This window comes from Thalassophryne amazonica, chromosome 17, assembly GCF_902500255.1.
Source record: "Thalassophryne amazonica chromosome 17, fThaAma1.1, whole genome shotgun sequence".
Classification (NCBI taxonomy): domain Eukaryota; kingdom Metazoa; phylum Chordata; class Actinopteri; order Batrachoidiformes; family Batrachoididae; genus Thalassophryne; species Thalassophryne amazonica.
Genome location: NC_047119.1, coordinates 30,489,250 through 30,505,958, shown reverse-complemented (window position 1 = coordinate 30,505,958; position 16,709 = coordinate 30,489,250). Strand labels below are relative to the sequence as shown.

Sequence of the window (16,709 nt, the reverse complement as noted above, 5' to 3'; positions counted from 1 at the left end):
TCTGGATGATCTTATTTTTAGTATGCTTGTTCTCTACAATATTGAGTGTATGGGCCAGGCCCACTAAATTTGGCTCAAAACTACCACTGAGGCCAAATACTTACTATATACACAATAGCGTCTTGATTATACAGTCTTTCAGCGACCCTCTATCAACTAATATTTTATGTTCATGAAATAACATTTTTGCCTTTAAACAAAAATACTTAACACTAATCACATAAATATCAAATATGATGTTCAATTTTACACGCATACAAAAATACAAAATATGGCTGTGGATATAGAAGATGGTGGCTAAAAATATAACAAATGCATCCTTCTGATGTTTTTCCAAGAAGATGCATTTTATGGTCTTAAATACCATGGATGCTAAATGCTTTTAATTTTTGCTTTGTTCCATCTACGAAATATAGCGAAGATCCGTCCTATCCTGTCTATGGCTGACGCTGAGACCCTGATACATGCATTTGTTTCTTCTAGATTGTATTATTGCAGTGTTTTATTTTCTGGGTTGCAGCAGTCCAGAATCAGGAGTCTTCAATTGGTTCAAAACGCTGCTGCCAGACGATTGACACGAAGCCGAAGGTTTGACCACATTACTCTCATTTTGGCGTCTCTTCACTGGCTTCCTATCTTTGCAAGATCAGATTGTAAGGTCCTGCTACTGGCCTATAAAATTGTTCATGGACTGGCACCACCCTACTTGGCAGATCTACTTAAGCCTTACATACCAGCCCGGGCTGTGTGCTCACAGGATGCAGGATTGCTCTGTGTCCCAAGGGTGAATAAAAAGTCTGTCGGAAATAGAGTATTTTCCTATCATGCCCAGTCCTGTGGAATGGTTTCCCTGTGCTAGTGAGGCAGTCAGACTCTGTGGAGACTTGTCGCATCTGAAGTTGCATTTGTTTTCTATTTTATATGATTAATATATTGTTTACCATGCTTTTATTTTTTTAACATGCTTTTAACCTTTTGATCATGCTCTTTGATTTTTTTATTTTTTATTTTATTTAATTTGTTTTGGTTTTTATTGTTGAGTTGTTTTATGTGCCTTGAGATGACGCTGTCATGATTTGGCGCTCTATAAGTTTAATAAATTAAATTGAAATTCATTCATTCTCTATACTCGTATAATACCCGCTTATTATAGGTATAGTTATCATTTAACTAGACATCTCTGCATACGTTTGATATTTAAGTGTGATTGCAGTACTATTTTATATTAGATTTTGTAGTTATGCATAAAAAAAAGGATTGAGAAATTTTCAATTTTGGTTAGTTGGGGTCAGTTTGAAAGGCTATACAAAATAAAATCAAGAAACTGCACAATATTGATTGCCATCATGCAAAAATTAACTCAAGAGATAATGTAGCCTTCAGAAAAATATAGCTTGCATTTGTCCCTCCCAAGTGGTATTCATGACACCTACTGGTCCATCTTCTTTTTTTTATGTTGTGTTGTTTGATTTCCTGTCTTCTGTTTCTTCATCTTTGCAAAAATCTTGTAACTGTTAGAATTGCCTAAGCAGTGGGTCACTCCTCCGAGTCTGGTCTGCTTGAGGTTTCTTCCTTAATATCAGAGAGTTTTTCCTGACCACTGATGCCTGTATGCATGCTCTACGGGTTAGATCTTACTTTCGCAAAGTGCCTCGAGGCACCTTTGTTGCAATATAAATGAAATAAATTGAAATTATCCTATGTGTGTCACGTTGAGACACTTGCTTTCTACCATATTTTTCTGTGGACCATGTTTTTATAGGTAGTCTTTATGAAGACAGTATAAAAAACTAATTAAATCAGAAACTGTCTTACAAAGCTGTATGTGTTTAGGTGATAATCTCACAATAAAATTCCAGCAGTAAACTTCCAAAAAAGCTGTTTTAATCCATTTCTCCACTTCTCAGTCTAATTGTTGTCTTCCAACTGCAGACAAATGAAGGATGTTCACAAAGTGGTACAATTTTCTTTAAAAAAAAAAAAAAAAAAAACAAACAAAAAAAAAAAACGCAAGAACTTTAGCAATGATGTCATCATGCTTATTCACATGCTGTTCAAGTAGTGACCTGAAGAGGGCAGTGTCACACAAAGCTCAAACAGTAAAGCAGGAAGTCAAAGACATTGAATGAATCAGCTGCAGAAATGCCACAGCGTAGCTTTAAACATCATCATTTGGCATTAACAGGGAATAATGTAATATTATAATTAATATTATAAAACCTTTAAACATCCAGCAGACAAACGGTCAGCACTTTCCGTGCTGCACGATAGCACCAAAAACCCAGTCACACAGAATTCAAAACAAGTGAATATTACTAAAGAAAATAACAGATATTAATCCACTTTAATAGAATATGAGCAGCAACAGCATCAAATCCATTTCCACAGTAATGCATTATCATTTTGGCCACTTTTCCCCTCACATAAGCTGTAAACCATTATCTCATGATCATTTGGGTTTGTTTTTAATCCGAGGTACACATGAAATGAAGTCAAATTTTTGATTCACAGGATTTTTATTGTGCAATTTGTGCAAAGTATACACCATGTTAGTGTGATAGTGGATGATTAAGAGTCATTCAAACGATGCATGCGTAATGCATTTACAAGTGCATTTAACAAACCCACACATCCCTGATTATTGATTTTTAAATTGATTGACGTCATTTTTAGACAGCCCTTAAATATTCATATTTCCATGCACTCATGTCAATTACTCTTGATTTGGACATGTAATTATTGCTTTGCCAACAACTGACAAACTCGTTAGATCAGGTTATTGCTTGCAGTAAAAAACAACAATAAATATATATCAATCATAATACATTCATATTATGCAGAATTTCTTTGAATCTGCATAGTTAAACATAGATAAGGCAATGCAAGTATTAAAGGGTAACAGGAAAAAAAGATTTCAAGTGTATATATAAAAAACATTACAGCCACAATAAGCTTCCCCAGCATCATCCCAAACTCACTGCATAGTTTAGTGTATCTCACTTGCATAGAGTTGTTGTGTCCACATTCAAAAAGCGAATGCTCATTCTTGACTCAATTTCAAAGCCACAGAGTAACTGCAAAGAAGGCATTTCGATTACATAAAATACATATCAGTGACGTGTTGCTCTTATTAGATTTGCACAAACTAAATCTCTGGTGCATTACATCCAGCAATTAAAAAGTGAACTACAATCAAGCATTTAAATTACACTGCAGGTTCTGTGTACTTACCTTGAAAAAATGATCAAATGTGATTCCCTCGTAGAACTCGTCAGGTTCCTGGGTGTAAAAAAAGTTACACGTCATCCAGATGAATAAATAACCACTGCTGAGGAAGACTTTGAGACAATGTGGCTGACATACCATGTGACCCACTGAAATACTGGCAACCTCCAACATGGCAGCATCAGCAATGCACTTGGCCGTTTCCTTTCCCACTGCCCCACTACGAGATAACAGCTCCTCCACCACCTACATACATACACACACAGGCATGTGGGCCAAGGGTGAAACCAAAATAATCCTACTCATAGTTATGCAAGTAAGACACTTCGGCTGCTCCCTTGTTTGCACTCGGGGTCGCCTGAGGTGGATCTGCATGTTGAATTGGCACAAGTTTTACGCCGGATGCTCTTCCTGTTGCAATGCTACGTTACATGGAGAAATGTGGCAGGGGTGGTGTTTTAACTGAGAACCTTCCAAAACCAGTTGTCCTACCCACTTGGCCACCACCCCTGCCATAGTTATGACAGTAAGAAAATAAATAAAGCAATCAGATGCTAATTTCAGTCTGGAAAATACCTCTTTTCTACCTTTCTTAACTCATCTATGAAATATAGGAGTTGTATTAATCGTCTGACTAACTAACGTATTTATTTAAAGAAGCATAACCCACAGAGTGCAAAAAAAAGAAGAAGGATGGGGCAATTTGTTATGTTTATAATTAACTTGTCCCTATGGTCTAGTATTACAAAAAGGAAACAAAAATCACAATATAATGTAATACCAATTTGCAATACTTGTGGAATCAGATTTCATATGAATCGTGATACGTATGGAATCGATGCCCAAGTGTCGTTATATGTATTGTGTTGGGAGATAAATGTGTCTTTATGACCTTTTCATGAATCAGAATCTTTCTGAAATAGTCAGTTAATTAATCTTCATTTTAGCTCTTTGTTTTACTCGGGTGCACACGTACATCACATTTTTGTTGGGCACAGTTCTGCTAATCCGCGAAGCAAACTTTTTTGTTAACCCGAATAGTCTTCAACCAATTGCAAAAACCTTCAGCAGACCAATTTGCTTCCGATAGATTAAGTTCCGATAAGTTTTAGACCACTAGCATTTTTTACATAGTAACGGTGAAAAACACTTTTAAACCCTGTTGGCTCCTATCTGCTATGTATTTTGCAGCAGTGAGGCAGCTGAGCTCAACTCTACCCCCAAAATACAAAAGTCATTATTTTTAACAGTGTACAGCAGTCCAGCCGTGAGGCAGATGTTTTGAAAAGGAAAGCAGGTTTGATGTGTGGTTTTGATTTATAAATCAAATTCATCCAGATAGTCAAGTTTGTCATTTGTAAAAGTAAGTCACTTCAGCTGCTCCCTTGTTTGCACTCGGGGTCACCACAGCAAATTCGAGGTGGATCTGCATGTTGAATTGGCATAGGTTTTTACGCCGGATGCCCTTCCTATCGTTTAATTTTAAAATAATGCACTAATTGTGAAGTTTTGAACATAACACACATATGCCCAAAGGGATTATGGGTAAACTGAGCCTGCACTCACATTGGGTGATTCATTCATTTTATGTAACAACCAACACAAGTTAATGTAATGTGTGTGTTGGTGTTTACAATAAATATGCTTTTGTAAATCATTTTTTGTAAAGAAAAAAAGAAAAAGAAAAGAAGGCATTTGCAAAACCGAAAAGTCTGTTAAGTTGTGATTCAGGTTGACAACTGTGTGCCATACCCGGCGCCCGGTTATATCACACGGTTGTCAAATCACAACTTAACAGACTTATCGGTTTAGCAAATGCCTTTTCTTTACAAATGAAAAAAATGACATACCACTAATCAGCTAACTTTTCAGCTAGCTGATTAGCGGTTATCAAAGCTAACTTTTTGATTAGCTGTGCCCAGCACTGCACACACTTTGTACATGAGGCCCCAGGAGTCCAGATATAGACTTTGTGACATATATCACTGAAATATAAAACAAGCAATTTCAGATATAAAGTCTGTTTGTAACAGGACAGTTAAAGTGCAGTTTAACATGAAATTTAATTATTTTTAACTACAAAATGTAGATTAACAGCTGCTTCTGCATACAATGACTTCTTTACATGTGCACCAGGAAGCAGTACACCGAAAATGATCGACAGCAACACTCTGCTCATAGTCACGTTAAATTGAAAACCAAACAGGAAAACCACTAAAATAATCACATGGTGCATGTGTGCAACACTCAGCAGTAATTTCTGTAGACTGTACTTCATTTAGAAAAGAAGAGAAAAAAAACAAAACAAAAAACTGCTGTATATGTTTGTGTAGATGCCCACAGAGACTTACATGACGGTACTCCTCCAACGTTATTGTTCCATCGTTGTCGGTGTCATGCATGTTGAATAAAACTGAGGAAAACACAGGTGAACACGGGTGTGAATACTGCGGTCTTGCTGATTTCTAAAGAATATCACGGCCATGGATTGTGTTTGGTTGTTGGGAGACGCACATCTCAGTTTCTCCCTCCTGATGGCCTGCCGCTGTTCCTGTGTCAGGTGCCGCGATGGAGGCTTGAAATGAGACATAACCACCAAGAACTCCTCCAGGCTGATCTCTTCAACGGTTCCTTCACCATTCTGTCGAAAATTTCTAAAAATATATGACCAAAAAAAAAAAAAAAAAAAAAAGATTAAATAGCCTCCAATTTTTCTTAAAGTTATTGCCAATTCTACAACTCTTAAATCTGATGGCAACAAATAAATTATATTCCTCAAAAATGGAAAATTTCCTGCTCACTCATTTTTTATGAGTTTAAGTAAAATATCTAAGATTTCTTACACACACACACACCTCATTTCTCTCAAACTGTGTCAACATATTTGTTAAAAGTCCATGTTAGTGAACACTTCATCTTTGCCACTGTAATCCATCCACCTGGCTGGTGCGCTGTGTCCAAATGCAGATTAAACAGCATGATTACTGCATACTTATGCCTTGGAATGTTCACAATAAAAGGCCACCCATAATTGTGCAACTGAGCTTAAAGAAAAAAAAAAAAATCTTGATTAGGGGGAAGTCAGATGCGGTGGCTGTGGGTTGGTGTGGTTACACATGGCCTGAAGTTGTGAGACTGGTTTCCTGCAGTCAGCATGCCAACTCCACAGCCACTCAAAACTTGTGAAAGCTGTGGTTATTGTGCTGTGAGATAAAACTGCACATTTTGGAGTGACCTTTGATTTTGACCATACAACTAGACTACACTAGACAAACCCTCTGTGAGGTCACTCAGAGTGGGTTTGAAGCTCAAATGGATTGACTCCAGATGACGCCATCGTGGCAGTGCCTGAACCCTAATTATCAGCAAAAAAAAAAAAAAAAAAAAAAAAGGAATGTGAGCAAGTCCGGAGCAACATCGGTGAGACAAATAAAATCTGAACACTCTGGCCTATCGTGAAGTTACCTAGGTAACTAAGGCTAACAAGGCTATTCCACAGTGCGCCATTCTACTACGATCGCCGCCAACAACCCCCCCCCCCAAAAAGGATGAAATGGCTTAATCCAACTTGCCACCTAACAGGCTGACCTATAAGGTGCAGACCAGGCAACCTGCCCTAAATGAGAGAAAGGAGCTGCGCCCTCGGCTAGACATGACCAAGCTGTTCAACTCTGAACAAAAACTGCAACAAATGTTGCTTCTGCTTCAAATTTTTACCCCGATGGACCACAATCAAACAAGTTTCAAGCTGTAGTCACTACAAATACCCCGTTTAAAGGCGTTTGAACATGATTGAAGCTGTTAACACTAAACATACCCAGAAGTCACCACCTACTACCACCAACAATTTCAAGAACTGGGATGAAATTTTTAAACCGTTCAAAAATTGGATCCCAATTTCAAATCTGGTGCCAATGATGGTCATAACTACTAGGTGTACCAAGTTTGTTCAAGAATAACAAACATGTATCAAGAAGTGACTACGATGCTTCAAAACACACCCCTATTTGCTTTTCAGGATGAAACAGGAAGGAACAACGCTCTGTGGAATACCCCCATAACAGGGTAGGTCACCTAAATTCAGATGATTGATTAACGGTTATTTTGTGCACATTGGCTGGTTTCTTATAAGGGTGGCTTGGGTACAGGTTTAAAAACTAAGAGCAACATAATCATTGTTCTATCGGTGAAGCTATCATCATCAAGCTATTGCTAATGGGTGCTACCATACAAATTAAATAATGTTAAAATTTCACTCAACAATACCACTGGAGTCCAGACTTCTTAGATAGTCCATTAGTACTATTAACTCCACAATACAACGTATCATTTCAGATATTTGTAATAAAATCCACAGAAAGGACAAACCTGGTCGAGTTCACAGTAGCCAACACTCAAGCTGTCAGTAAAAGAAACCACACCCCTAATAATGAATAACTTTATGTCTTAAAATAGCTTAAATGGGAAACATAAAAATTCATCACATTCAGCTGGCCTAAATGAGGTAACTAGCTATAGAGACCAAAACTGTACTTTTACTTTTGTACCAGGCTGTAAATGTGTTTATTTCTGCTGATAAAATGGAGAATTTAACATTGGCTGCTATGAGGACTGACTCAATTTTGCAGACAGCTTCAGCTGGCCAGTCAAGGAAGTGCAGGTTTGGGCACTTCTGCATTGGCTTCATTTTTGAGCACCATGAGTTGCAACTTGACTTATGTCTAGTCCAGAGCACACATGGTGTGTGGATCATCTTGGCAAAGATGAAATGCTCATTAACATGGATTTCAACAAATTTGTGAACAAAATTCAAGAGTGATAACTTACGCCTTTTGTGTGTATAGAAAATAAATATTAGTTTTGTTTTTTAATTCAATGCATGAAAAATGTGAACAAAAACAGAAGTGTTGTATTTATTCTTAACAAAAATACATCAGTTTAATTCAAGCAACTTTCCAAACAAAGGTCATCGCCATACCTTTTGTCAAAAAAAGCCTGTATGATCTGGGAACGAATGGGATTGCATGCCAGATCTGGGATTTCTTTGAAGTGTTCGCTCCTAGAACAACAAAAAGAACTCTAACAAACCACACAGAGTCACTACCCGTAACATACAAAGCATGCTCACAGATTACAGACTGCACGTGTGCACTCAAACCCTGCTGGACAGGTTTACATTTCTAACAAACGCTGAATAAGTGAGCATCTAAACGCCACTGCTACACCGCATTACTTGTTTTGTCTTGTACGGTGCATACTTACCGCAGAGTGTCTTCATTGTGACTTAGCTGCTTGAATCTTTTATGCAGGACTGAAATCTGCTCAACTGAAACTAAAAAGTGAGAGGATTATGGTAAGTTTGCATCCAGATAATGTGAACTCACAAGTTAACTGAAAAACACACAAACAGAGCAAGACCAAAAAAAAAAAAAAAAATCTAAGGGTGCAGCCAGGGTCACCGAGATCAAGCTTATGTTATTACATTTTTTTGGTATGTATGCATTTGAATTCTTAGTATACAGGCTGTCTGTGTGCATGAGCATGGAATTAGGAAATAACTGTTAAACTGTAGGAGCACTCAGCAAAACGCATAGTTCCCTCAAAGCACAAGAGGCCCTTTAGCCATATTAACTTCAACACATATTTCAACCCCTTTGACCACTAAACCAACAAACTAAAAACTACAGAGCCATAAATACAGTTGTGCTCAAACGTTTACATACCCTGGCAGAATTTTTTTTTATTTGTTGGCCATTTTTCAAACATCATATGAATTATATATTTTTTCTTTTAAAATCATAACGGCAACAAAACTACCCAAATGACCCTGATCAAAGGTTTACATCCCCCTGTTCTTAATACCATGTATTGCCCCCTTTAACGTCAATGACACCTTTCTCCAATCACAGCCACATAAGCCTATAACTTCTTCTGGGTTGTCTGGGTCTCTTGGTGGCTTTCCTCACTCTTCTCCTTCTTGCATAGTCACTCAGTTTTTGAGAACTGTCACCTCCACACAGATTTACCATAGAGTGCCATACTGTTTGTATTTCTTCATAATTGATGTAAATAAAGTCAAAGACATATTCAGTGGCAGCTTCACCATCAGAGAGCCTCGTCCACAACTACCACAAAAGACTCCAAGCTGTCACTGATGTTAAAGGGGGCAATACACGGTATTAAGAACAGGGTGATATAAACTTTTGATCAGGGTCATTTGGGTAGTTTCTGTAGTTATCATGATTTAAAAATAGTAAACACAGTTGTTTGATAATAAATGGCTTTACCCAACCACTAACCATGAGTGAAAAAAAGTTTTTGCGTTATCATTCATATTCTCTGAAAAATGGCCAAAAATCAAAAATCCCGCCAGTGTATGTAAACTTATGCTCACAACTATTTAAATAATTTTGTCTTTGTATATAGACACAATGGAGTCGAAGTGAAACATGTATTTTCCAAAGTATAGGTGGAGGATTTTTGTTTAATTTTTTTTTTTTTTTTACTAGTTTGGGAGGTCCCACGACTTACACTCTAGTGCAGTGTGACTTGTATACTGAAAAACATAGAACATAATGATAAAGTACCCTCGGCCATACAAGCATGTAATCAGTGAAAGAATGTGACCTTTTGACCCCCTAGAATAGGTCAAGATTAGCCATCTTTGAACTTGTCCAAGGTCTGTGCCCCAAGAATGCACCCTGTGAATTTGAAGACCCTGGCATTAATAGGCCTGGATTTATGCTGAATGTGTAGAACGAATGTGACCTTTTGACCCCTTAGAATAGGTCAAGGTTAGCAATCTTTGACCTTGTCCAAGGGTTATGTCCCAAGAATTCTCCCTGTGAATTTGAAGACCCTGGCAGTAATAGAAATGGAGCTATGCTGAGCACAGACAAGACAGGGACAGATGGACGGACGCAAAGTCTTCGCAATACCCAATGGCCATATTTTGGCCTCAGTTAAAAAATAATAATAATAATCATGCATTTGTTACTAATAACAACACCAATTATTTATAGAGGACTTTCCCAGGAATCAATAAACAAAATAAATTCCAATAATGAAAGAATGAATGCCAATAATAATAAAAAGTACACAACAATTAAAAAAAAAATCCCAAATTAAAGACGATAATACAGATAAAAGGTGCAATCCTTCAGGAAATACTTAGTCAAGATGTGCCTGCAGTGTAGACTTGCAGCATTAATTTAAGAAGTTTAACAAAAATATTGGGTTAACAATTTAGGAATATCAGCCATTTCTAAACACAGCCCCTCTATTCTTACGGGCCACAGTAACTGGGGTAAATGACAGTGATAAACAACTCAAGATAAGGATTATTGTTATTAAAAATCATCACTTTTACAGCAGGGAACTCAGTGGATAAGGAGCTATTCTAACAATATATAGACCTGGGTTGAAAGCCTGTTCTTGCTACCCATCTGTGTCCTTGAACACTTAATCTGCACAGTCTCTGTAAATGAGTACCAGTCTTGGATATGGATGTAACCCGAGTCGGAGTGATGTCCTGCCCAGGGGGAGTTAGCAACTTTGTTCTGCTTCATGCTGTGGAATCCAGAGATAAGCACATGCACCAATGGGTGTCAGGACCTATATAGGACTTTTACAGCCAGCTTTCTTTAGAAAGGTCACAGGGACTCCTGAGACCAGTCAGGGAAGCCACTATAACACCCAGGACAATTCTGATGGAGTTAAATAGTAACAGCTCATTTTTTTATGACAGGTGGACAAGAAAAATAATTTCCACATGGGGCAAAACAGCATTTGAATATTCATATTGTATGTAAAACACACTGGTTTGTTCTTGTTCAACCAACACCAGTTTCAAAAGCCTCAGTGAATGTATCAGTAAGTATACAAGATAAAATCCTAAAGGGCAAATTTAAACAAGGTTAGGCGATTAAAAATCTGGGCTAAAGTGCACATCAGTTCATATTTTAACTGCTCCCATTTGCTGAGCGTCACCAAAGCGGATCCAGTACAGATCCAATTTGGGTTTTCGCACAAGTTTTACACCAGATACGGGCCTGGACTTCAGTGTCCCAGCCAGGAACTAACCAGGACCTACTCTGCTGAACTTCTGAGATCTGATTGATCAGGTTTGAACTTCTGAGACCTGACTGATCAGGTTTGTACAGAGTGGAAACAGTCTATGATCAGTACATGTTTAAAAACAGAAAGAAAGAAAAAAAACCTTCTTTTCTTCTAAACATTGTGCTGAAATATTTAGGTCCCCCTTTAAGAAAAGGTGGAATTTTTATTGACAGACTGAGAGAGCTGTCAGCTGGAACACTGCATTAAGATAAATAAAAAGGACAGACGTGGATGTCAGTGATACTCACAGCCGGTCTTCTCCGCCAGATCGGTGTATTCTGGATGAGTCGGTGCGGACTGAAACGCGCCCATACCGCCCCAAAAAACTCCCCTCTGCCCGGTCCACTTCAAATAGACACAACCGACAGGATCACTGACCCGTCTGCGGCGGTGGATTTTAACAGATCTGATCTGTCATATCTGGTGCCCGAGCGCGCGAGTCGCCTGGCAAACACTTCCGCAACTACCGTCCCGATGACGTCACACATTTAGGAAGGAACAACAGACTGCGTTATTTATTATGCGCAATATCTAATTAATTCATTAACAACCGACACTCTGCACCCAACCGGGGGGAATCAAATATCAGCCTGCAGAACAAGATGGCAAATGACAGTTTGTTTTTAATTATTTAATTATTTTACTGACTCTTGCAAAGCGTCACAACAAAATTTCATCCTGGATTTTTAATAATTGATTTAGGAGGTCAAATATAGATCAAAATTATCATTCCAATTTTAAAATATGACTTGAAATTGGGTAAAAAATTGTTTTCTGAAAGCAATATAAGTAAGTAAAAAAGGAAGTAAAAGTAAAAAAGGTTAATATCAGGGAAAATGGGACTTACTGCAAATTTGGTGTATTTTCAGTTCAATCCGTTTCTTTCAAAACACAAGGTTTATTGCGGTAATACAATAAAATAAGAATAAAGATAAAAGCAAAGTAAAATATTGTCCAAACCTATTATCTTAAATCCACAGTGTGCTAGATTTAGTGTCATCTAATGGTCAGTTTGCAGATTGCATATGCTGTTGCAGGTAATGCCCCCTCCCCCCTTCATGTTTTCGCTTCACCGTAGGTGTACAGGCAGGTGTGAATGCGTTTTGCTTCTTTGGCATATTGAATTCATGCTCCTTTGCCTTTTTTGTGATAACTAATATGTATGATCCTCCACTTTACAAACATGAGGGCTCTCAAAGTTGTTAGCCCACACTAGCAACCAGCATGACCTTAATGTATAGGGGAGTAATTTCTGATTATTCTTATTTTCTCCAGTCTTCTGGTTGTGCTGAGTAATTATGTCCCTTTTGGGCTACAGTATCAACATGGCGGTGCAACATGGCAGCCTCCATGAGGGGGGCCCACTCCCATGTAAACATAAAGGGCTCATTCGAACCTTATGAAAACACATTCATTGATTGTTGCGGGTAATTATACACCAATAAGCAGTTGGTTATAATATAATATAGCTTTTATTGTCCCTGTACATATACATACATATAGCAAAATTCAACCCATCCTAGTTATAGTTAGACACAATCCCTGAAAACTCCCTTTTGTCTGATCATTTTTTAATAACATTTACATTTACCCTGATGGACTACCCTGCAGTGGGGAATAAGTTTCATTACACTAGAAGTCTTTCAGAAAGCGCTGTAACTAGGTTTAAGGATATGATTCCTTCTTTATGTTCTCTAATGTCATATACCAACACAGAGCAGAGTAGCTACCTAAACTCTGTAAGGGAGTTAGAGTATCTTGTCAATAGTTTTACATCCTCATTGAAGACAACTTTGGATGCTGTAGCTCCTCTGAAAAAGAGAGCTTTAAATCAGAAGTGTCTGACTCCGTGGTATAACTCACAAACTCGTAGCTTAAAGCAGATAACCCGTAAGTTGGAGAGGAAATGGCGTCTCACTAATTTAGAAGATCTTCACTTAGCCTGGAAAAAGAGTTTGTTGCTCTATAAGAAAGCCCTTCGTGAAGCTAGGACATCTTTCTACTCATCACTAATTGAAGAAAATAAGAACAACCCCAGGTTTCTTTTCAGCACTGTAGCCAGGCTGACAAAGAGTCAGAGCTCTATTGAGCTGAGTATTCCATTAACTTTAACTAGTAATGACTTCATGACTTTCTTTGCTAACAAAATTTTGACTATTAGAGAAAAAATTACTCATAACCATCCCAAAGATGTATCGTTATCTTTGGCTGCTTTCAGTGATGCCGGTATTTGGTTAGACTCTTTCTCTCCGATTGTTCTGTCTGAGTTATTTTCATTAGTTACTTCATCCAAACCATCAACATGCTTATTAGACCCCATTCCTGCCAGGCTGCTCAAGGAAGTCCTACCATTATTTAATGCTTCAATCTTAAATATGATCAATCTATCTTTGTTAGTTGGTTATGTACCACAGGCCTTTAAGGTGGCAGTAATTAAACCATTACTTAAAAAGCCATCACTTGACCCAGCTATCTTAGCTAATTATAGGCCAATCTCCAACCTTCCTTTTCTCTCAAAGATTCTTGAGAGGGTAGTTGTAAAACAGCTAACTGATCACCTGCAGAGGAATGGTCTATTTGAAGAGTTTCAGTCAGGTTTTAGAATTCATCATAGTACAGAAACAGCATTAGTGAAGGTTACAAATGATCTTCTTATGGCTTCGGACAGTGGACTTATCTCTGTGCTTGTTCTGTTGGACCTCAGTGCTGCTTTTGATACTGTTGACCATAAAATTTTATTACAGAGATTAGAGCATGTCATAGGTATTAAAGGCATTGCGCTGCGGTGGTTTGAATCATATTTGTCTAATAGATTACAGTTTGTTCATGTAAATGGGGAATCTTCTTCACAGACTAAAGTTAATTATGGAGTTCCACAAGGTTCTGTGCTAGGACCAATTTTATTCACTTTATACATGCTTCCCTTGGACAGTATTATTAGACGGTATTGCTTAAATTTTCATTGTTACGCAGATGATACCCAGCTTTATCTATCCATGAAGCCAGAGGATACACACCAATTAGCTAAACTGCAGGATTGTCTTACAGACATAAAGACATGGATGACCTCTAATTTCCTGCTTTTAAACTCAGATAAAACTGAAGTTATTGTACTTGGCCCCACAAATCTTAGAAGCATGATGTCTAACCAGATCGTTACTCTGGATGGCATTTCCCTGATCTCTAGTAATACTGTGAGAAATCTTGGAGTTATTTTTGATCAGGATATGTCATTCAAAGCGCATATTAAACAAATATGTAGGACTGCCTTTTTGCATTTACGCAATATCTCTAAAATCAGAAAGGTCTTGTCTCAGAGTGATGCTGAAAAACTAATTCATGCATTTATTTCCTCTAGGCTGGACTATTGTAATTCATTATTATCAGGTTGTCCTAAAAGTTCCCTAAAAAGCCTTCAGTTGGTTCAGAATGCTGCAGCTAGAGTACTGACGGGGACTAGCAGGAGAGAGCATATCTCACCCGTGTTGGCCTCCCTTCATTGGCTTCCTGTTAATGCTAGAATAGAATTTAAAATTCTTCTTCTTACTTATAAGGTTTTGAATAATCAGGTCCCATCTTATCTTAGGGACCTCGTAGTACCATATTACCCCATTAGAGCGCTTCGCTCTCAGACTGCGGGCTTACTTGTAGTTCCTAGGGTTTGTAAGAGTAGAATGGGAGGCAGAGCCTTCAGCTTTCAGGCTCCTCTCCTGTGGAACCAGCTCCCAATTCAGATCAGGGAGACAGATACCCTCTCTACTTTTAAGATTAGGCTTAAAACTTTCCTTTTCGCTAAGGCTTATAGTTAGGGCTGGATCGGGTGACCCTGGACCATCCCTTGGTTATGTTGCTTTAGACGTAGACTGTGGGGGGGTTCCCATGATGCACTGTTTCTTTCTCTTTTTGCTCCGTATGCATCACTCTGCATTTAATCATTAGTGATCGATCTCTTTTTCTTGGTTCTTTCCCTCAGCCCCAACCAGTCTCAGCAGAAGACTGCCCCTCCCTGAGCCTGGTTCTGCTGGAGGTTTCTTCCTGTTAAAAGGGAGTTTTTCCTTCCCACTGTGGCCAAGTGCTTGCTCATAGGGGGTCGTTTTGACCGTTGGGGTTTTTCATAATTATTGTATGGCCTTGCCTTGCAATGTGGAGCGCCTTGGGGCAACTGTTTGTTGTGATTTGGCGCTATATAAGAAAAAAGTTGATTGATTGATTGAATCCTGTTGGGAAGGTGTCGTAGCACGGACCCACAACAGGGGGCGCAAATGAACGGACAATGAGTAAGCCAAAAGGTAACAATTTAATGTTGTGACAATACACAACTAAATATACAGAAATTGCAAAGTCAATTAACACCAGGTGACGTGTGGGCAGGCTCGAAGATAGAAGACCCCGACGAGAGAGAGGCCGCGTCCCACACGGCCTCCACCACCAACGGTCTGAAGAACACCGGAGCCGCCAAGTCCCGAGTCCCCAGGTGACCTCTGTCTTCGGCTGTCGAACCTGGTACTGCTGGCAAAAAGCAGAGACAAGATGAATGAGTGTAAGCCCTTACACTCAGTGGTCTACAGTCTGTACACAGTCAGGAGGAGGACCTCCACCTCCGAATCACACACTCGTGCAGCTCTTTGTTTAACCACTTATCTGTGGCGCAGTCGTCGTCGTCACGCCACACGCCAATTCCCCAGATAAGGGCGAACACCACAGGATACCGGCTGCAACAGAAGTTCAGAAATTACTCAACGATATGAGTCAGCAGAGAAATTACCTCTCGGTAGTCGATTTCTCGGCGGGGAGGTGGAGTTGCAGTCCGGCTTAAGTACTGGTGTAGATGAGTGACAGCTGGTGTGATGAGTGACAGCTGTCACTTCCTCTGGGTCTGGCGCCCTCTCGTGCCTGGAGCCCGCACTCCAAGCAGGGTGCCCTCTGGTGGTGGTGGGCCAGCAGTACCTCCTCTTCAGCGGCCCACACAACAGGACCCCCCCCTCAACGGGCGCCTCCTGGCGCCCGACCGGGCTTGTCCGGGTGACGTCTGTAGAAATCGGCCAGGAGGGCCGGGTCCAGGATGAAGCTCCTCTTCACCCAGGAGCGTTCTTCAGGTCCATACCCCTCCCAGTCCACCAGATATTGGAACCCCCGGCCCTTACGACGGACGTCCAGGAGACTGCGGACCGTCCAAGCAGGTTCCCCGTCGATGAGCCGGGCAGGAGGCGGCGTGGGTCCAGGTGTACAGAGGGGCGAGGTGTGGTGCGGTTTGAGACGGGACACGTGGAAGACAGGGTGGATCCGCAGCGAAGCCGGGAGACGGAGCTTCACTGCGGCCGGGTTGATGATCTTGAGGATAGGGAATGGTCCGATGTATCTGTCCT

At 39.5% G+C, this 16,709-nt stretch overlaps 1 protein-coding gene across 1 annotated transcript; it reads right to left on the bottom strand.

Moving 5' to 3' along the window:
* Positions 1 to 2,717: 2,717 nt before the first annotated feature.
* On the bottom strand, positions 2,718 to 11,805 carry tescb (tescalcin b). Its single transcript, XM_034192671.1, has 8 exons — positions 11,592 to 11,805; positions 8,488 to 8,557; positions 8,204 to 8,284; positions 5,740 to 5,879; positions 5,577 to 5,638; positions 3,364 to 3,471; positions 3,232 to 3,279; positions 2,718 to 3,074 (listed from the first exon to the last, which is right to left on the bottom strand). The coding sequence occupies exons 1-8, from the start codon at positions 11,653 to 11,655 to the stop codon at positions 2,997 to 2,999; spliced, it is 651 nt and encodes a 216-aa protein (XP_034048562.1). The 5' UTR covers positions 11,656 to 11,805; the 3' UTR covers positions 2,718 to 2,996.
* Between the last annotated feature and the right edge of the window lie 4,904 nt (positions 11,806 to 16,709).

Coding starts and splice junctions, on each gene's coding strand:
- tescb (XM_034192671.1), bottom strand. CDS start 11,655: ATGGGCGCGTTTCAGTCCGCACCGACTCATCCAGAATACACCGATCTG. Junction 8,285..8,487: donor CACAATGAAGACACTCTGCG/GTAAGTATGCAC, acceptor TTGTTGTTCTAG/GAGCGAACACTTCAAAGAAA. Junction 5,639..5,739: donor CAGGAGGGAGAAACTGAGAT/GTGCGTCTCCCA, acceptor TGTTTTCCTCAG/TTTTATTCAACATGCATGAC.